At 38.7% G+C, this 19,524-nt stretch overlaps 1 protein-coding gene across 8 annotated transcripts in view; it reads right to left on the bottom strand.

Moving 5' to 3' along the window:
- Positions 1-19,524, bottom strand: part of LOC122549286 (calcium/calmodulin-dependent 3',5'-cyclic nucleotide phosphodiesterase 1A-like) — a 650,398-nt gene that overhangs the window by 165,043 nt on the left and 465,831 nt on the right. For all 8 annotated transcript variants that reach the window (XR_006311479.1, XR_006311480.1, XM_043688810.1 and 5 more), the window contains 4 exons: positions 14,795-14,908; positions 7,567-7,749; positions 4,054-4,120; positions 1,293-1,409 (listed from right to left, as the gene is read on the bottom strand). Coding sequence is in view for 6 of the 8 variants with exons in the window: in XM_043688810.1 (XP_043544745.1) it covers positions 1,293-1,409; positions 4,054-4,120; positions 7,567-7,749; positions 14,795-14,908 (481 nt within the window). In the remaining 2 variants the exon portion in view is untranslated. The remainder of the gene's footprint in view (positions 1-1,292; positions 1,410-4,053; positions 4,121-7,566; positions 7,750-14,794; positions 14,909-19,524) is intronic.

Genomic DNA, 19,524 nt, shown 5'->3' with positions numbered 1-19,524 from the left:
AGGGACAAGTGGAGGAGTCAGTCATCTCTGGAATGTTCTGAGAAGCAGCTCCAATGTCACGTGTGGCTTCTCCTCACTATAGGTGTCAAGAATGCCTGCTGTGCTTTTTCAGCGCCACACTCTCAACTCTGATTTCCAGCATCTGCAGTCCTCACTTTCTCCTCTAATAAGCGGCTAGTAATATTTGTGCCACACGAGTGCCAGCAAATGATCATCTCGATGAGAGAGATTCTAACCATTGCTCCTTTACCTTGAACAGCACCAATACCATCATATCACTGTCAATAACCAGGGGGCCACCAGTGACCAGACACTTACCTAGCAGCCACATAAATATAATATCTACAACAGCAGGTCAGAGACTAAATATCATGTATCCATTATCACACAGCTGGACTCTCCAAAGTCTTTTCAACATCCACAAAACACAATTTAGGACTGTGAAGAAATGCCTTCTACTTGTTTGAATGAACACATCTCCAAGAAATTGCAAGAAGTTCAAAACATCCAGGACAAAACAGCCTGCTTGATGATAGCTTATTCGTCATCTTAAATGTTCATTCCTTCCATTACCAATGCAACATGACTGCAGCGTGAGGCATCTACAAGGTGCATGGCAGTAACTCATTAAGGTTTTTTTGGCAGTTCCTTCCAAATATAGTACCTCTATTAGCTAGGGCAAAGACAGCAAGTGCATTGAAATACTACTTTTGCAACAGATCATTCTAAATCACTAGTGCTTCCTCATTACTTTCAATCTAACAGCACTGAAGGAGTGCACACAACACATCAACTGCAGTGCTTCAAGAGAGTGGTTTCAAAACACCAATTGGAGTGTGCAATAATTGCTGGCCTTAGCAATGACACTTGCACCTGATGAATCAATGAACTATAAAAAAGATATTGTCAGTAGCAGCCCATAGAAACTGCAGAGCTACAGCATGAATATTAATTATGCCTTTTCTAAGAGACTTTCTTCTAAACATTCACCAAAGTCATGGCTGATGATCAGGAGAATTCCATGGAAATTCACAGTGAATGTTTTAAAATGGAGAGTGAATTATGTCTACATGGCTTTGTCCAGCTATCCACTGCTTTCTAACCTGACTTCATTTGTAGACTACACTCAGTCTTGACATCCTGCCTGCAATACCACAAAATATATCTGGGATAATGCATATTTTCAAACACAGCAATGAATAAATTGGGTTTCAAAACTGTAGCATTTAACTCACTTATTCATGTGTGAAATCGATTGCATATTCAAGCAGATTGAAAAGTCAACCACTAACCTTGAAACGACTGATGAGGTCATATCTGGTGAATAGATCATAAACAATGAATTTGAGTGCATGTTCTCCACTGGCTTCATTCAGTGCAAAAACATTGAAGGTCCATTTATCTACATTCTGCAAAACAAAGCACAAGAGGATGTTTCATATGACTGATTGCCTTCCATCATTCAGTAACACATTTTCCATTTTCACCTTTGCTTAGGATCTCATTATCTTTCCTATCACTAATTTTCAGATGGTTGTTTGGTAGTTCCTGGGTATGCACTCTCTCACTTCTTAAATATATATCGATGTACAACTTTAGCTATCCACCAGTCAGCTGATGTTTTCTGATAAACTTGTAAATAAGTTTAACAATAGATGGAATCTTGAACAGGAAGGTGGTTGAGGAAGTAAATTGCATTAAGAGACAAAAAGTTCCATTCCCAATGATAGGATGATGGTCTGCAATTAAGTATTGGAACTTTAAAGTCAGGCTAAGTTTCTCAAAAGTGTGTACTAGGAAGTTATATTGCATGCGTTTGTATCTTGTGCATCATCAGTAAAAGATTAGCTTTAAGACTCAATCCTTCAACTGATGAAAGTCAACACAACATATTCCTTCTTAACAAATAAAATTCCCCTTCCCAATTAAGTACTCACAAGTAAATAATTTCAATTTCAGACTGCATGTAAGAAGTGCAATGCACCTTCTGGACTTTGGAATAAGTAGTTGCTGCTCTGTCCTCTTTGGAAAGAGTTTGTCTATGCCATGCCATGATTGACATCAAATGGTGGTAGCTCATGTTGCAGAGGCATAGTCAATGACCGAGAGAGAGAGACAGGTTAGCATCTAATGGGCATGGTTCAAGGAGGTTGACTGTGGTAAAAGGTCTGTCTAGTTAGGGGTTCAAGTATGTCTGTGGAAGGTAGATAGGCTGACCAGCAAAGGGTGATAGGCACAGAATATTTAACTGCAGGCATCCACTCCTAGAGGTCAAGTGATGTTCCTGGCTCACAGGAAGTTAATGCCTGTCCAGCTGCACTTTAAATACAGCATCAGGCATTTGAACCAAAAGGCAAAGGCCTTCCACAAGATTCACCATTAATATGCTTCTCGTAAATGTGTGTGGAATGAGCTGAGATTTGCAAACTTAAGAGGAAAAGTGGCCCATTAAAGTGCACCCCCTCCACCCCCCGCCGAGCAGAAGTGACACTCACTTACATACCCACTGCAAATGCTAAACTACATAAGCAAAGTCCCCACCAATGGTTCTCTTTAAAGCTTTTCTTACTTAAAAATTTCTTTAAAATTCATGAATAGAATCCTCTTTGTGTTTGATTCACTTATTTAATACTTCTTCTTTGGTTATTTAACTTTTATTTTATCTTTTAAAACCACAAAATTTTCCTGATAAATACTGAATCAAAGTAATTATTGAATATTTCTGCCTTTTAATATTTCTATAGCTACAGTGCCCATCTTTCCCTTTATTACATACGTGACTTCGGAATAATTTATGATTTGTTTTGTTTCCTGATAACTAAAACTCATTATTCTCCTTGCATTCCCAATTTCCTTTCAACATCATTCCTAAATACTTCATATTCATCCTTGTCATGTTTTCTGTTGCATGATGGTCCACATACCCTCAATTCTTTCCTTGTTTCTTTATCATCATGATGTTTCTTTATTTTTCTTACTCATTAATTTTAAACATCTACTTTATATTCTGTTGTGTAATTCTATTTATTCACTGACCGTGTATGTCCTCCCTTACTTTAGTTTGACCTGTCTTCTCTTTTTACCAGCTTTATTTTTGTTTTAGGTTAACTTCATATCTTGCATAAACCTTCTCCTCATCATACTAAATTAAAGCATCTGTCCTATCTCTATTTAACCTTGCATTGCACCCATTCTAATTTAAATGGAACACATCGTAGCATGGACGAAGTCCATCCTAATAGCACAAATTCTTAAGAGGTCTATGGCTGGTACAGTGGCTCATGAAATGGAATCCCTCTTTCACCACACCAGCCCTTTAGCCGTGTGTTTAGTTTCTTGATCAATCTCTCTCTCTCTCTCTGCCAATTTGTACATGGCTTAGGCAGCAATCCAGAGACCTTCAAGTCAATTAACTAACCATTTCACATTCCCACACAGTTAAAATGACCCACTTGCTATGCTCCTTGCACTTTTAAAAATTTACATTTGAAGCTCTATTAATCACATGACCAAAGATGCAACATCTCTATTTATCCTTTTCTCAGATACATATCAATATCAAATTCAAGCATTCAAGATCCAGATAAGTTCAATACCAATAGTCTGACATCAAGATCAAGAATCAAGGTTTAACTTGCATTTATTCATTAATTAATCTTTCAGAAATACAGTATGATCAGTCCTCTTTTTAGATATTGGCACAATCAATTAAAATTGGTGTGACTTTGAGAGTAACTTTCACGTGTTATGAGTGAAATTAAAATTAATTTGTGAAATATTAGGTCAATTTCAGTTGGCTGCTTCCAACTGAACATGTATTTCAAACATCAGACTCAAAGCTCAATTCATTCAAACTACATTCATTCCAAAGTTGCAATTAAACCTTATCAAAATTAAATTAAATGCATGAAATAAACCTTTTCTTTAAATTTCAGTACCTAATTCTGAAATCTGCCCTTCTGTCAAACAATATGCTTAATGACTTACACAAATCTCATAATGTTTGAAAGAATGAGACTGTCATAGAGGAAAAAAAGCAGAAGTCAAAAATACCTTTAATACATCGATGACTGAAGGAGGATAACTTAGTCCAACCATATTTGATGTTCGCCTGTACATTCTGTTTAGGAGCAGTTCAGAAAAGAAAGACAATTAAGAATGCAATGCTGATTTGCATCAGTCGCATTTGTCAGTGTGTCAACATGCGTGAACTGATGAAAAATCACACTTCAAGCCCTTGATCAGGATGTAAATTTTAAAACGCTAAACAAATATTAGTCATTAGTCACCAATAAAACAGTTTCTTTCAGCAAAATCAATTGCAATGAAAAGGAAGCTGTTAGCACAGCAAAATACAGAGATAACGGCAGAATGTGAAGACAGAAAACTGATATTTTATCTGGGTAGTGGAAGAATATTGATCAGCAAAACTACGCATCCATCTTAGAGTCATAGAATCATAGAGATATACATCATGGAAATAGACCCTTCGGTCCAACTAGGCCATGCCGACCAGCTATCCTAAATTCACCTATTCCCATTTACCAGCATTTGGCACGATTCCCTCTGAATCTTTCCTATTCATATACCATCCTGATGCCTTCTTAAGTGTTGTAATTGTACCAGTCTCCGCCACTTCCTTTGACAGCTCATTCCAAACATGCACCACCCTCTGTGAGAAAAAGTTGCTTCTTAGGTCCCTTTTATATCTTTCCCCTCTCACCTTAAACCTATGCCCTCTAGTTCTGGACTTCCCGGCCCTAGGGAAAAGACTTTGCCTATTTATCCTATCCATGCTCCTCATAATTTTGTAAACCTCTGTAAGGTCACCCCTCAGCCTCCGATGCTCCAGGGAAAATAGTTCCAGTCTATTCAGCCTCTCCCTACAGTTCAAACTCTCCAACCCTGACAACACCCTTGTGAACCTTTTCTGAACCTTTTCGAGTTTCAAAACATCCTTCCTATAGCAGGGAGAGCAGAATTGTACACAGTATTCTGAAGGCGGCCTAACCAATGTACAGCCGCAACATGACCTCCCAACTCCAATATTCAATGCACTGACCAATAAAAGCAAGTGCACTGAACGTCTTCTTCACTACCCTGTCTACCTGAGACTCTACTTTCAAGGGACTACGAACCTGCACTCCAAGGTCTCTTTGTTCGGCAACACACCCCACGTCCTAACCACTAAGTTCTGCACTGATTTGCTCCACCAAAACATAGAACCTCACACTTATCTAAATTAAACTCCATCTGCCACACCTCGGCCCATCATCTTCAATTCACAGAATATTCTTAAACCTTTAGCAAGAGAAATTTGCTTGTGTAAAGTCACTTGTTAATGTAATGAGAAATGATACATGGGCCACTACCAGACATTTAAATTTCTCCCATTTAATACCCAGTGTGGAAATGCCTGCAGCTAAATTAAGATAATTAGTATAACTTTGGTTTTGAAGATGTTCATGTCTAATAATGAAACTGAGCTTTTAATCTAGTAAACTGTTTCATTTCTTTAGTTTCGTAATTAAAACACAAAATTCAATCCTTGTCATGAACACCGAACTATGTCAGACTATCATTTTAAAAAGAATCCTTAACTCAAAGTAAAGCCCAAAATTCTGGACACACACTTTGGCTTGAAAAATATCTGAGCTGCCATGGAGGGAAATTTAAACAGAAATCCATTGAAGTTTGACTGTCTTTGATCCAGAAGCAGTAACAGTAAGGAAGATTAGTACTTACTTTAAAATGTTTAGGGAATCTGTAAAGGTTTTTAATGTTTGTAAAGGACTTCTAAGTTGAAATTGTAAAGGGATCTATTAGAAACTTTGATTCAGAAGAACATTGATCATGTGGCCTGGTAATCCTTGACCTTAGACCAGTATCACCAGGAAGCATATTTGAATATGGGAGCCACGTGGTGCAAAGATAAAATGAGAAAAGACAGCGGCGGAAAGAGAGATTCTGACAGATTTGGATAGCTACCGTGACTAGTAGAACTCGGAGTTGAAATGGTTCTGGGAATGTGTACCTTTTAGGGAAGTTTGTTTAGATTAAAGGTGCTGAGAATCATTAAGTTCCCAATGGAAAGGGACAGGAATTTTACATGGAAAGGCCATGTGACTGACACATAAACATGGCATCGATTGCAGTCTACAACTACAGAAACTACTACAAATATTAGTCTTTATTGCATCTGCTATTCCATATGCAATTTATAGTCCATACCCTATTAATTCATATTTGATTCATATTGATTCTGATAAGTTTTAAGGTAAAAATAACTTCATTTAGAGCGGTCACTCAAAAAAAAATGACTTCTAGCTTATAGATTTCCATTTGGATTTTGACACACCAAATGTCCAATTACAGAGCTTTCTTTTATGAAATTATCTAATTAATTTTATTCCACGAAGCATCCTCTCTGCAACTAGCAGGATTGACTCTGTTAGAATTTTACACATTTCAATCATATGTCCTTTCATTCTGGTAAACTCTAGTGTGTACAGGCCCAGTCAAACTAACCTCTCCTCAGAGATCAGTCCTGCCATCCCCTGTATCAGCCCAGAGAACCTTCATTGCACTCCATCTACATCAAATATATCCTTTCTTAGGTAGGAAGACCAAACTGCCAGCCAAGCTAAGTTGCTTGCTCCATGGAGATGGTCTACAGCCTTGTGGATCTGGTAGAGTATAATCTCAAAAGGAGAGGGTGGGCTACTAGGTGGTGAACAGTTGCTGGGGCATTCAAAGTTCAAGCATGAAACTACTTACATACCAAAGGAGGAGGAGGATGGCTTCCAAGCAACATACGAGTTGTTGTTCAGTAGTTTCTGAGACTAGATATTCAAAAGTTAATAACTGAAACTCCTTGTGAAACAGGCATGGTTATACTGAGATTCAGTGACACAAAGTGTTTGGGTAGATCACTGAGAAAGACATGGAATGGATTTCTTTTAATCGTAAATGCCATTCAATGTGCTTTGGAGGATATTCAATCAGTTTGCCTGTTAAACCACATTTACCTCATATTAATTATTGATACTAAAGATTAAGTTGTATATGCTAAATTATTCTAATTTATAACTTCCTTTGGTAAAGTACTTTATTCTCCGAGTAACTAGGAATTTAAACTTTCCCTACTTTGAATAAAAAATACTTATTTCTTTCTAACCAGATTGTAGCATGGGTTTAGTGGCCTCGACTGGAATTGCAATGATATATAAAAAATGGAATGGTCCTGGAGCTGATCCTTGGCAAAGCCACCCTACATCCTGGAAAAAAAAGACTGTAATCACAAATTGATGTTTACTGTCCTTGAGCTTTTTCTTTTATCCAAGCTGATATGATCCTCCTATTTCATGAGACTCAAGTTTGTTGATTAACCTTTTAGCTGGAAATGTGTTGCTGGAAAAGCACAGCAGGTCAGGCAGCATCCAGGGAACAGGAGAATCGACGTTTCGGGCATAAGCCCTTCTTCAGGATTAACCTTTTATGCTTGTATCAGCATAAACACCAAAATAAAGCCATTAGCCATGAGAATATTATAGAAACATTCCCTACCTTTCTACAAATATCCCAGCCTGTACTGCATGTACAATACTGCGGAACCTTGGCTTTTCCTCTGTTCGCTTCAGCATCAGCCCCATTTGTTTCGTAAATGTAGAAGCCAGCCAGTCACGGACTTCTGATGGAACAGATTCAGACTGGATATTGCTGAGTTCATCCTCTGTATCTAGAAGGTGCCTGTGTTTGGAAGAGACAAAATTAGACAGATACCTTTGAACATACAGGTGCTAGTCCCTTCATGTCAAACCCTTTCCATCCTGAATATTCTTTTTAACGTGGTCAGACACATCGCATCATGCATAATAATAGGCCTGTGAATTCACCACAAATTACAGGTGTGATATTTTCTGTAATCAAATGGATATGCAAGGAGTCAACTCAAACTTGAATTAAAGTTAAATGTGACAAGCTTTTTTTTTTCCACAATGGGTAATCCAGTGAGTTCAACAAAATGATTTGACCTTTTGTCTCTTTCATCTCCCTTCTGCCTGCCAAGTGTGTTTCCTCTCTCTGAGCTTACTTTTGACAGTGCTGTGGATGTTCTGGAGGCATCATCCTTGGATAATGATGGTTTGTCACTGCCTGCCTATGGATTTGTCAGTGTTTTTTCCACCTGTCTGTCACTAAATGATGATGTTTAAGGTAAGGCTTTTACTGCAAGTGGAATAGACAAAATAAAAATGAACAGTTTCCAGTGGTTGAAGTGTTGATATGCAGAGGCTGCAAATTTTAGATGATTAACAGAAGACCTTCAAACAGCCAGAGCAGGATCTGTTTAAGGCAAGGAATTAGATAAATGTTTGAAGAAGAAAATATTGCCGTGAAGGAGTGAGCGGCTGGGACTTAGTGGATTTATCATCTAAAGAATCATTCAGTCACAATCAGATGAGTGTTCTCCTTTTGAGCCATGATGGTTTGATGGTACTTAAAAGCCAACAGCAAGGCAACTGACAAGTGACTGTCATCAGTGTGCACGCCCCAACTATGACAAACTCTGGTAAGGTTCATGATAAATCTAGGATGATTGCTGTGATGCCATTCCTTGATTGCTGTGATGCCAAACTAATTAAAGATAAACTTTGTTGATGAATCCAACACAAGATTTCGTGCAGAACACCAGACGTGGAATGAAATCTTTAAAAAATTAGGGTTGGCAGTCGTAACAGCAAAGGTCTCCCCTTGCTGAGAATGTACACAGAGCAGCACAGTTTTCTGAGTCAGCAACACAATTTTCCATTTCCCTATCACACTATGTCATCTTGGATACTGCCCAACTCTCAGAAGTGGTTTCTAATCAATGATGTCATTAGGCAAAGGGGTATCATCAAGCAGGATGCGCATGTGACAAAAAGCCACACTCACTGCCACCATTATATCATGTCAAAGATTTATCAAAATGATCCTGGATCATGAAGTTCATAAGTGTCTTATTGTCTCAAGCCTCATGTATGGATGAATCATTCTCAAAGAAACTGGAGAGTTGGATGTGCATTCAAAAATGGATATACACTGCATTGATGATGACTGGGTGACATTCAGTGATATAGTGTATTCTAGGGATATTTAGCCCTACCTCTCATAAGCATTAGGTTTGGTTGATGAAAACAATCAGGTCATTGATAAAGTTCTGGGGAAGAAATATCCCCTCTTCTAGTTTTACCTCAATGACAAATCATCCTTATCCAAGGATTATGCCTCCAAAACATCCACAGGACTGTCAAAATCAAGCTCAGAGAGAGAAAAGTCACTTGGCTGAATCAGAAAGCAAATGGACCTCAATCATACGCAAGCCACACAGACTGGAAGAGATTCTACAATATTTTGAAACCTGTTTATGTATCCAGTCTACTGGTTCATCTCCAATCCTCAGCCCTGGCAGGTTAACAAGGATCACAGACAGAATTCAGATTCCACAGGCAAAACCGATCCTCAATGAGACATCATTCCTCAAAAAAAAGAAACAATCAATAGGGTGCCACAGATTGTAATCAACTACTCTATTACCAACGATCCCAAGCAGTTATACAAGACAAACACAGTGAAACACATGTCGAGAGGCAAGCCCCAGGAGATGATATCATCTCAGTTGGGATCTACAGGACAGCAGGTCCATGCCTGGTCAAGAAGCTCACTGAATTCTTTCAGTGGAAAGAGTGAAACATCCCAAGAATACAAAGATGCCTCCACTGACCACCTATCCAAGTGGAAAACAGCTCACCAATCTCACATCAATCTTCACATGATCTTCATCCTCTCTGGCAAAATCTTCCCCAGGATCCTTCTGAGTTGCTTAGTTCCTCATCTCATTTGTGACATGCTGCCAGAGAGCCACTGCATTTTCAGAAAGGGTTAAGGAACCACAGTTATGGTGTTTGGACTTAGGTAGCACAAGGAGAAAGGCCAAGAACAGGACATGGTTATCTACATCACATTTGTTGACCTGACCAAGGCCTTTGACACAATCCCAGCCGTCAGGGCCTTTGGAAAATAAAATTTGTTTGTCCTGAGATATTCATCACAATCGCTCAATAGTTCTAATGATATGACTTTGACAGTTCCCTGTCAGCATGCTCATGTATGTACTAGATAACCATGGGTTTTCTGATCAATTCCCAGCATCATGGAGTTAAATAGGGCTGAATACTAACACTAACCCTTTTGAGTATGTTGTTTTCTTCTCATGCTCTCTGATGTCTTCAACATTGGTGACACTGACATCGAAATCAGACTGTGTGTGGACAGGAAGCTGCTCAAACTGATATGACTCCAGATAAAGAAAAAAATAATTCTCCAAAGTCATGCTTCACAATTTCCCACTTACCAATAGCTGTGCACTAGTGCCAATTTAAAGTTGGACATATACTATAGTGTGGGTTGGTTTTGCAATTCATGCACACAATTCCAATCAGCATGAGAAAAACTGAAGTAATGTATCAGGAAACCCCTATCTCAAACCTAAGACTGTGATCCATACCTGTCAGCAGTAGATAAGTTCACTTATATATGTCAATGACAAAACACATGCAGGAATTGGCAAAGCAAATGTAGCCTTGAGGAGACCTTGAACATGCATCTGGGAAAAAAGAAGAAGAAGGCCTACCCAACTATAGATTTATCAAACAATAGCCCTGTTCACTCTGCTCTATGTACGAGACTTGGGTTGCGTAACAGCATCATGCCAAGAAACTGAAATTATTTCACTTGAAGATCTCTGGAAACATCTGAAGATCAGATCACAGGAGGAAATACCAGACACTGTGGCGTTCACCCGAGCCAGTAGGCCAAGCGTCCACATCATATCAGAATAGTTACTACTGAATTGGAATGATTATGTCGCCAGAATGCAAGTCAATTCTCATATAAGGTCAACTCTAGGATGTACATTCAAGGCAGTTAAAGGAAGCACCATAAAAACTCTCTGGAGGTTATCATATAAGAATTTTGATATTAACTTTGATTCCAGGGAGAAAGTTCCCCAGGATTGCTGCACATGACACATCCAAATTAAAAAAAAAACTCAGTTCCACCCCTTCAAAAACACGCCCATGTTGGAGACAGATAGAAATATTAGGGCAGGAAATCCTAGATCAGAAATTCAGTCACTGAGGTTTATGCCTTGTTTTCAATAGAAATGTTTTGGTGTAGTTCAGTTTTAGTAATCATCTGTACATTCTTCAGAATCCTACCAAGAAGTCCAGATGATGAAGATAGTCAACTTTGCTGCAAAGAATGAATACCAAATATTCAATCATTCATCTTTATATAATGTCAAGTCCATGCTTAACATGGGGTCTCAATCTATTACTAACTAGGGAAGATAAATAAAAGCAAAATATCGCAAAGATTCTGGAGATCTTAAATAAAAGCAAAATGTGATGGAGAATTCAGTAGCTCAGGCAGCAGTTGCAGTGAGAGAAACTGAGTTGACATTTCTAGTAAAATGATTCTTCTTCAGAACTACGGAGCAAACAGCAAGGGTTGTGAATCGAATGCCTGAAGGGGGGAACAGTTTATTGTGGCAGTTCATCATGTTTCCAGACTAAGGTAGTCTGCTCTGTGGAGAACATGTCTGGTGACTTGAAGATGAAGCAGCTTTTTTGAGTACAGTGTGAAGCTGTATCGATGCACAAATTGTAACTGAAAGCACTTGAAAAATGACCTCTTGGTTGAGTAGAGACGTAAGTCATGGAATTGGCTCTAAAGTCATGGTTCGTGGAGAAAAATATTCCGAGTTGATCTTGATCTTTCTCTGCACCTTCTCTGTAGCTGTAACATTATATTCTGCATTCTGTTCTATTAACCTGATGTACTTATATAAGGTATGATTTGTCTGGTCAGTACACAAAATAATACTCTTCACTATATCTCGGTACAGATGACAAGAAAGAATCAAATCAAATGTGTTTTCTTTTGTTCTGCCTAGAATAATTAGGTCAAACCACTAATGTGAGGCTTTCATTGTCTGATGAATCCTGCAGTCTGCCATATGGGAGTGGTCAACATTATGCACACTGCAGTCTTCTTTTTCGAAGTGCCTCATGATTAAATTAAATACTTTAATTAACATTGTATACCCAATCTATATACCCTTGCAAGGGAATTTGCTCAATATTGAAATACTTTCTGCATTTATATTAATGTTCATGAAATTCCAAGTGGCCTGGATATATCAGGCTTGATTGTGAGTTCCCAACACCTTAGAAACTGTGGATGTTCATCAGCATGCTGAAAATCCAAAAGTATTTCAATTAACCAGCCAAGGGCCTCTTAACTCAACCAATGCACTGTCAAATCATTTCCACAGAATTCAGCTGAACTGGTGTGGTGATGACCCATTTGAATCAATTTCAACTCGAATTTAAAGGGGCCCTCTAAGTGAGCAAGTTTACGGGTTTCGGACTCAGGGGCATGAGAGCAGCAATAAGCAGAATGCAGAGCAGACATTTGAAAGCTGCCACTTATTTCGGTGATTTCTCCAGATGTAATGCTGAGGGCTGTAAAGGTTTGCAAGAAAATTTTGTTTCACACAGATAGGAATAAAAAGATTGCTGGAGAAATAAATGAGATGTGTCTGAAGGCTGTCCATGAGGGCAGCAGCTGTGGTTTCATGCTATAAAGTGGTTTAATGACCTCACAGGCCCAGAATATCGAGTACAATACAAGATCACAATGTGCAAATTGTTGCAAATGTTCAGTTCATAATTCATATGCTTTAGAATATAGCTTTTAGATTTAGGAATCAATGTTTACCTTTAGATATGTTAAGAGAAGGGAAGGTGGTGACATCGTACTAATGTCACTACACTATTAATCCAGAATCCCATGCTAATGTCCTGGGGACATAGGTTTGTATCCCACTGTGGCAGAAGGTGATGTTTGAATCCAATAAAAATCTGAGATTTATTGCTAGTCTAATGACAACCACTGCCCATTGTCGTCAATTTCTATCTGGATCATTAATATTCTTTGGAGAAGGAGATCCAGTATTCTCACCTGGTCTGCATTACACATGACTCCAGATCCACAACTAGGTGGTTGATTCTTGACTGCCAATCTCCTGATTCTGAACAATTACAGACAGATAATAAATGATGGCCTGGGATTTGAGGCTTGTTCTCATTTCCCTGAAAACTGGTTGAACGGTCGAGTTTGGGATCTGGCTTTACCGCTCCTCTCCCTTATAAATTGCTGTTTCTCTGTACACAGCGGTTAATGTTAATTGTTTGTAAACTGTACTGTTGAATAAATTTTTTTAAAAATGATGGCCTAGCTAACACATCCATATTCCACGAACAAATAAAGGCAATCATCTGGTTAGGAACTTAGTCAACCTCTTAAGTGAATGCATTTCAAACCAGCTTGGAGTTTGACGGTTAAAAGCTAGGCAGGTCAACCTACAATGTTAGAAGTGTAAAACAATTGAACCAATAGTAATCCATCTCCAGGCTTGTAATAGAACCAGAAAAAGACCTACCCTTACTTCAGTAAAATATTTATTGTAAATGCTTTATGTAATTTCAAGAGGAAACAAAATTGGGAGCCAGTTATAATCAAGAGAATACCTTGATAAAGACAACAATTATGGGAAAAAGGACTGGAAATTCGATTGGCAATCTAAATTTTTCATATGTTGTAGATAGATCATTCAGTTACATTGTTACTTGAGACCTTTAAAGCATGGAGTTTCTGGAACATGAGGAAGAAGCAAAAAACTGAAAGCGACCCTCCAGTCACCTCACAATAAATGCCCTCAGAGGGAGGGATTCAGGAGGCTTGGCCTTTAGACATGGGCAAATGGGGGAGGGGAGGGTGGCACGTCAGCTCCTTGAAGACAGAATTAAATATCAGATATGTGCATGACATGCAAAACTTAGCCATAGTAACTTGATGCGAGCAACAAGTGAAACTGGGGAAAAGATAAATTTACTCAGGTGAGAGATGTGATTTAACTAAACAGCTACCATTGAAAGTGGTAGGCAGAATAAAAACAAATACATTTTAAACTACTTCTGAAATATTGTCAAAAATATTTTAAAATTCATTCAATAATATTTCAAGGGCCCCCTACATGTTTCAATGTTTTCTATTTCCTGGCATTGACATGTTCAGGTTTTATTTGGACAGCGATTGAAGCAGAGGTTTGTTGTAACGTTATCCACCCTCAGTTAGGGTCAGGCTACTATTTATTTCAGAGAGCCAATTGTAACAAAAATATTCTAAAATTCCAACAAAAAATATACAGAAAGCCTTGGGACAGAGGAGAGAGAAATTCAATTCAGGCAGTGGTGTAAAAGGGTAATATCGGATCACTTGTTCTCAATAAACTGAGCCTGTTATTCATTTCCATTGCAATCAAGGGAATTAAATACAGGTCATTCTGCTATAACGTGCGTTTTGTCAATGCGATTGACGAATAGATAACGCTGTTTCTAAAGCACAAACTTTTAAAACATATTGTAGCTATAGGGTGATTGCATCACCAACACTTTAAGTGTTATTTGTACTGTGCAATACTTGTATAGCACAAGGCCACATAAGAACATGACGATTGCACTATAGAAGAAATAATTGTGCAGGCAATATATACACCAGCCAGACAAACCAACACAGCTTGTTCTGCACCACTTTCCAAGGTGGCTTCCCATTCTGGAAACTCCCGATAGTGTGGCTGAAGTCAAGCACAAAAAATATAACACTCTCATAATATGGTTTACATGCATACCGTGTCTCATCAATGTAGACTGTCTCGAGCACTGTAGCTGCATAGTCTAAATTCTTCTTCAGATCTGAGACTGAAGCTTCGCCTCGTTCCAGCTGTTTGACCAGAGATCGCAATCTAGAATCAAACAAAAAAAGTATTATATTAACTAAACTCCACAAAGCAAAGGAGGAAAAAGCAATTTGAATAGGTTTATAATGAATAGATTATTTGATTGCCATTTGTCATCTAAATGCAAGGATAATTTCTATGTGGTCTGTGTCTCTTTGTGCTTGCCCAACAGTATAATTTGAAGTTCCACAATTAAAGTTTATAGGGTAATCTCATAGTTTAAGATATTTGTCCTACCAAATGGACAGTCGAGAGTGTGGTGCTGGAAAAGCACAGCAAGTCAGGCAACATCCGAGGAGCAAGAGAAACTATGTTTCGGGCATAAGCCTTTCATCAGGAATCTGGAGCATAGTGGGATGAAGGTGAAGCCTTTGCTGAGGACTGAACATTCATCCTCAGTAAGGGGGAGGAGGAGGTGAGGCCTTTGCTGAGGACTGATGAAGGGCTTATGCCCAAAACCTCGATGCTCCTGCTCCTCAGATGCTGCCTGATCTGCTGTGCTCTTCCAGCACCATACTCTTGACTCTGATCTCTAGCATCTGCAGGCCTCACTTTCTCCTAACAAATGGACAGCCAAGAATAACATTCAGTTTAAAGCAAACGTTTTCAACTGCAATGGCCATTTACAATATACAATCAAGAAAATGATTAAAGCTATTTCATGATATCATATTACTACAATGGTATTATTCCTGTAGAATTTTTAATCCTATTATGGTGTCAATGGCTATTGCATGGACTGACTCTGTAATTCTGCATACCCACAAAGGATTGGCTCTTGCCATGGAGCATGGAATCGGAGAATGGACTGCAACATGAAACCCTTATTTGATGATTCATAATTCCTCGGAGAACAGGATTTTATGATGATCTTCTATAAAGTACAATACATAGTAACACAAATTACTATAAAGTAACTGCGGACATCTAACTTTCCAATACAAACACCGAATGTCAGTTCTGAGCAGGTTCACCTGAAACTAAATCCATCATCAACAAATTTAATACTAAAACTGGCACAAATGTGTTTAACGCAAAAGGCCATATTTTTGCATTTGGACCATTACAAATGGCAGGTGGGGACCTAGATGGGAAAGTTTGACTCGACTCCACCCTGCCCTAGCCCTCCCAAAAGTAACACCTTATTTTTTTCCCAACAGGAGAAAGAGGTTGGGTGTGACTCACATCGGTGAGAAACCTAAACTTAACAAGGCCATTTTCACTCATGCTCATTTCAAAAAGTTTACTCATGGTAACCTATCTGAAATGTATGATTCTGAAGGATCCTGACAGGGTAGATTTGGAGAGGATGTCAGAGAATCTCGAACTAGGCTTCACTGTTTAAAAATCAGGAACGCCCATTTAAAACAGAGATTTGGTGATTCTTTCTTCTCTCTTTGAGAGGGACATAGTCTTTGGAATTTTCTTCCTCAAAAGATGGCAGAAGCAGAATCCTTGAATATTTTTTGAAAGATGCAGACAGATTCTTATTAAGCAAAGCAGTGATAGATTATCAGAAGTAGGTGAGGAATGTAGATTGATGTTACAATTGATGTTTCCTGAAGAAGGGCTTATGCCCGAAATGTCGATTCTCCTGTTCCCTGGATGCTGCCTGACCTGCTGCACTTTTCCAGCAACACATTTTCAGCTCAGTTACAATCAAATCAACCAAGCTCATACTGAATGTAGAGCAGGTTCAAAGGGTTGAGTAACCTACTCATATTCCTCATTCATATGTTTGACGTCATTAGCCAAAATTCTCTGCTGGTTTGCTTTGACTACCATCTGCTTTAGGTTAGGGAAGAATATTAACACCTGGTCAAGCTGGTTCAACAGAGCTATTTGTTTTATTATTATGCTATTAGAAATGTTTGGCTAAGTTTCAAAAGCTACAATTACCTCACCACTGGGTTCTGAAATGACAGTTTAAAGATGCTACTTACAGAGTAGCTGTCTTTGTTATGAGGTTCAAACCGAAACTTGTTTTTACAAGAGTAAGAATCATCAGTGAATCCCCACAGTGTGGAAGCACAACATTCGGCCCATTGAGTCCACACCATTCCTCCGAAGAGTATCTCACCTTCCCCACCCCCTGCCCCACCCCATCCCTGTAACTCATATGGATAAACCACATATTTGGACTGTGGGAAGGAACCGAAGCACCCGGAGGAAACCCACACAGACAAATGGAGAATGCACAAACTCTACACAGACAGTCACCCGAGGGTGGAACTGAATCCCAGTCCCTAGTTCTGTGAGGCAGCAGTGATAACCACAGAGTGCCGCTCCACAGGGATTTCAAACTTACAAGGGCTCTGTAACTGGGAGAATTTCATTATCAAGTATAGATTAGATTACTTACAGTGTGGAAACAGGCCCTTCGGCCCAACAAGTCCACACCGACCCGTCGAAGCGCAACCCACCCAGACCTATTCCCCTACATTTACCCCTTCACCTAACACTACAGTGTTTTCTTTTCCATCTTTGCACAGCTTTTGAGACTTGTCAAGTTGAATATTGAGTGAATGGTTCATGTCGTGACATTGAGGAGCTAAGAGGTCAGGGAGGATGGGTTGGGAGCATGAGTTGGCATTGGATTGTCAAGGAGTGTCTGATGGGACTTAAGGGGTTAGGGTTAGGGTTAGGGTTAGGGATTGGGTTAGGGTTAGGGATTGCGTTAGGGTTAGGGGTTGGGTTAGTGATGGACACTAAGGTGTGAAGGCTAGAGGATCTAACAATACCTGAAACAACTGGGAGAAACTTTCAGGGAATCACAACAAGCCCTCTAACTGATCAACCTTACACTCCTCTGTCCCAATGCCACTGAATTTCTGCTACAAGCTTTGGCAAGTCCAACTCCACTCCACATCTAGAGTGGAATTCGTATGAGTAAGGGCATTTTTCATTGAGATGAGTCTGGCAAACTAGGAAAATTCCTATTTTGAGGGAAATATGAAATTTCCTATTTTAATTACAGCAAAACTTCAGTCCTATGTAAAATAGATAAAGATGGGTGCAGCTATGTAAATAAAAACCAAGGAATCAAATAAAAATAAGATCGTCATAATCCCAAAGACCATAGAGCTATTCTCTCATGAGAGAGAGGCAACTGGTGGTGGTTTAACCTGAGGGGAGAGGTTGGGAAGTCCTTCATGGTAACCTGAGCTGTGGGCAGCACTCTGTATTACAAACTAGCTCCACAGCCAATCAAGCATGTAAAGAATCAAATATTAAATGTTAACCTTCAGAAAATGCGAATTAGGTAGAAAATCTATTTTGAGAATAGACTATAATGGTGGCTCAGTTTAACATTTTTGGAGTTCTTTTAAGCATTGAAGATCCACTTTGCACATGTTAGTCTTCAACATTCAGCTAAACCATTCTCCATATTTTGCATCTAATGCATTATTCTTCCAAAGCATCAAAATGATTATATCATCTTGGTTTTCAAATCATTACACCCATGGACATCCTAACTAATATAGCTCTTGGGGGTAACTGTTCCCACCATCTAACTTGCCCTGTAACCACAGTGTTTATAATCAGTGTTCCAATTCAGTTTCTTGTCAAGAGTAACTTGCAGCATGTTTATGTTGGAACATCCAGCAGTGACAATGCTACTGAATCTTCCACCATAAAACAGTAACAGGATAGTTTAGAAATCAGAATAAAATTAAGCAAAATTAACTTCTAATGAAAAGAAAAATGCATTTGACAGACTTTTAGATTCTTTGAAGATATAACAAGGAGGAAGGTAACAGGGAAATCAGTTTATGTTATATATTTGCATTTCCAAAAAGCAGTCAATAAGATGCCTCACAAAAATTAATGTAGAGATAAGAATTTTATTGTGTAGGTGGTGATGTATTAGCATTGTAAAGGATTGATTACCTTGAAAATGAGATAAATGGATCGCTTGTCAGGTTGCAAACTGCACCACAAAGATCAGTTCCGGGACCTCAATGTTTTATGAGGGGATTAACTGCAATATAGTTAATTTTTCTGATGTTAAACAGATAGATAATGAAATGAGCTGTTATGAGGATATAGAGTCTGCAAAGGGATATAGATAAAAATTAGTTGACACAAGATTGGCAGATTAAGAATAATGTGGGAATGTTGAGATTGTCCATTTGGAAGAATGGAAAAGCAGAATATTACTTCAATAGGGAAAAACTACCGATTGCTACAACACAGAACAATCCAGATGTCCATATACAATAATCACAAAAGGTTAGAATGCAGGTACACTGTAATTAAGAACAGAAGTAGAAGGTTATAGCCTTTACGTGATGTAAATGAAGGACCAAAGTAGGGACTCATTGCTACGATTATATATGCTGAAACCTCACCTAAGTATTATGTGCAGTTTTGGTCTCCTGATTCAAAGAGGGTCACTGTTGCATTTGAAGCAGTTCAGAAAAGGCTCATTAAACTGATTCCTGAGCTGAAGAAATATGAGATGATGAGCAGGGTGGGTCCTCACTCATTGGGATTTATAAGAATGAGAGGTGATCACATATCACCTAAGGACGTGCAACAATAAATATGAGAGGACCTTGTTACAACATGGGATAAACACAGCCCTGCTAATTTTAAACCAGCAATACAGAAAAGATTTA

Source organism: Chiloscyllium plagiosum, chromosome 4 (assembly GCF_004010195.1).
Source record: "Chiloscyllium plagiosum isolate BGI_BamShark_2017 chromosome 4, ASM401019v2, whole genome shotgun sequence".
In the NCBI taxonomy this organism is placed as follows: Eukaryota; Metazoa; Chordata; class Chondrichthyes; order Orectolobiformes; family Hemiscylliidae; genus Chiloscyllium; species Chiloscyllium plagiosum.
Note: the sequence above shows the minus strand (reverse complement) of the source record. Positions and strands in the feature narration are given on the sequence as shown.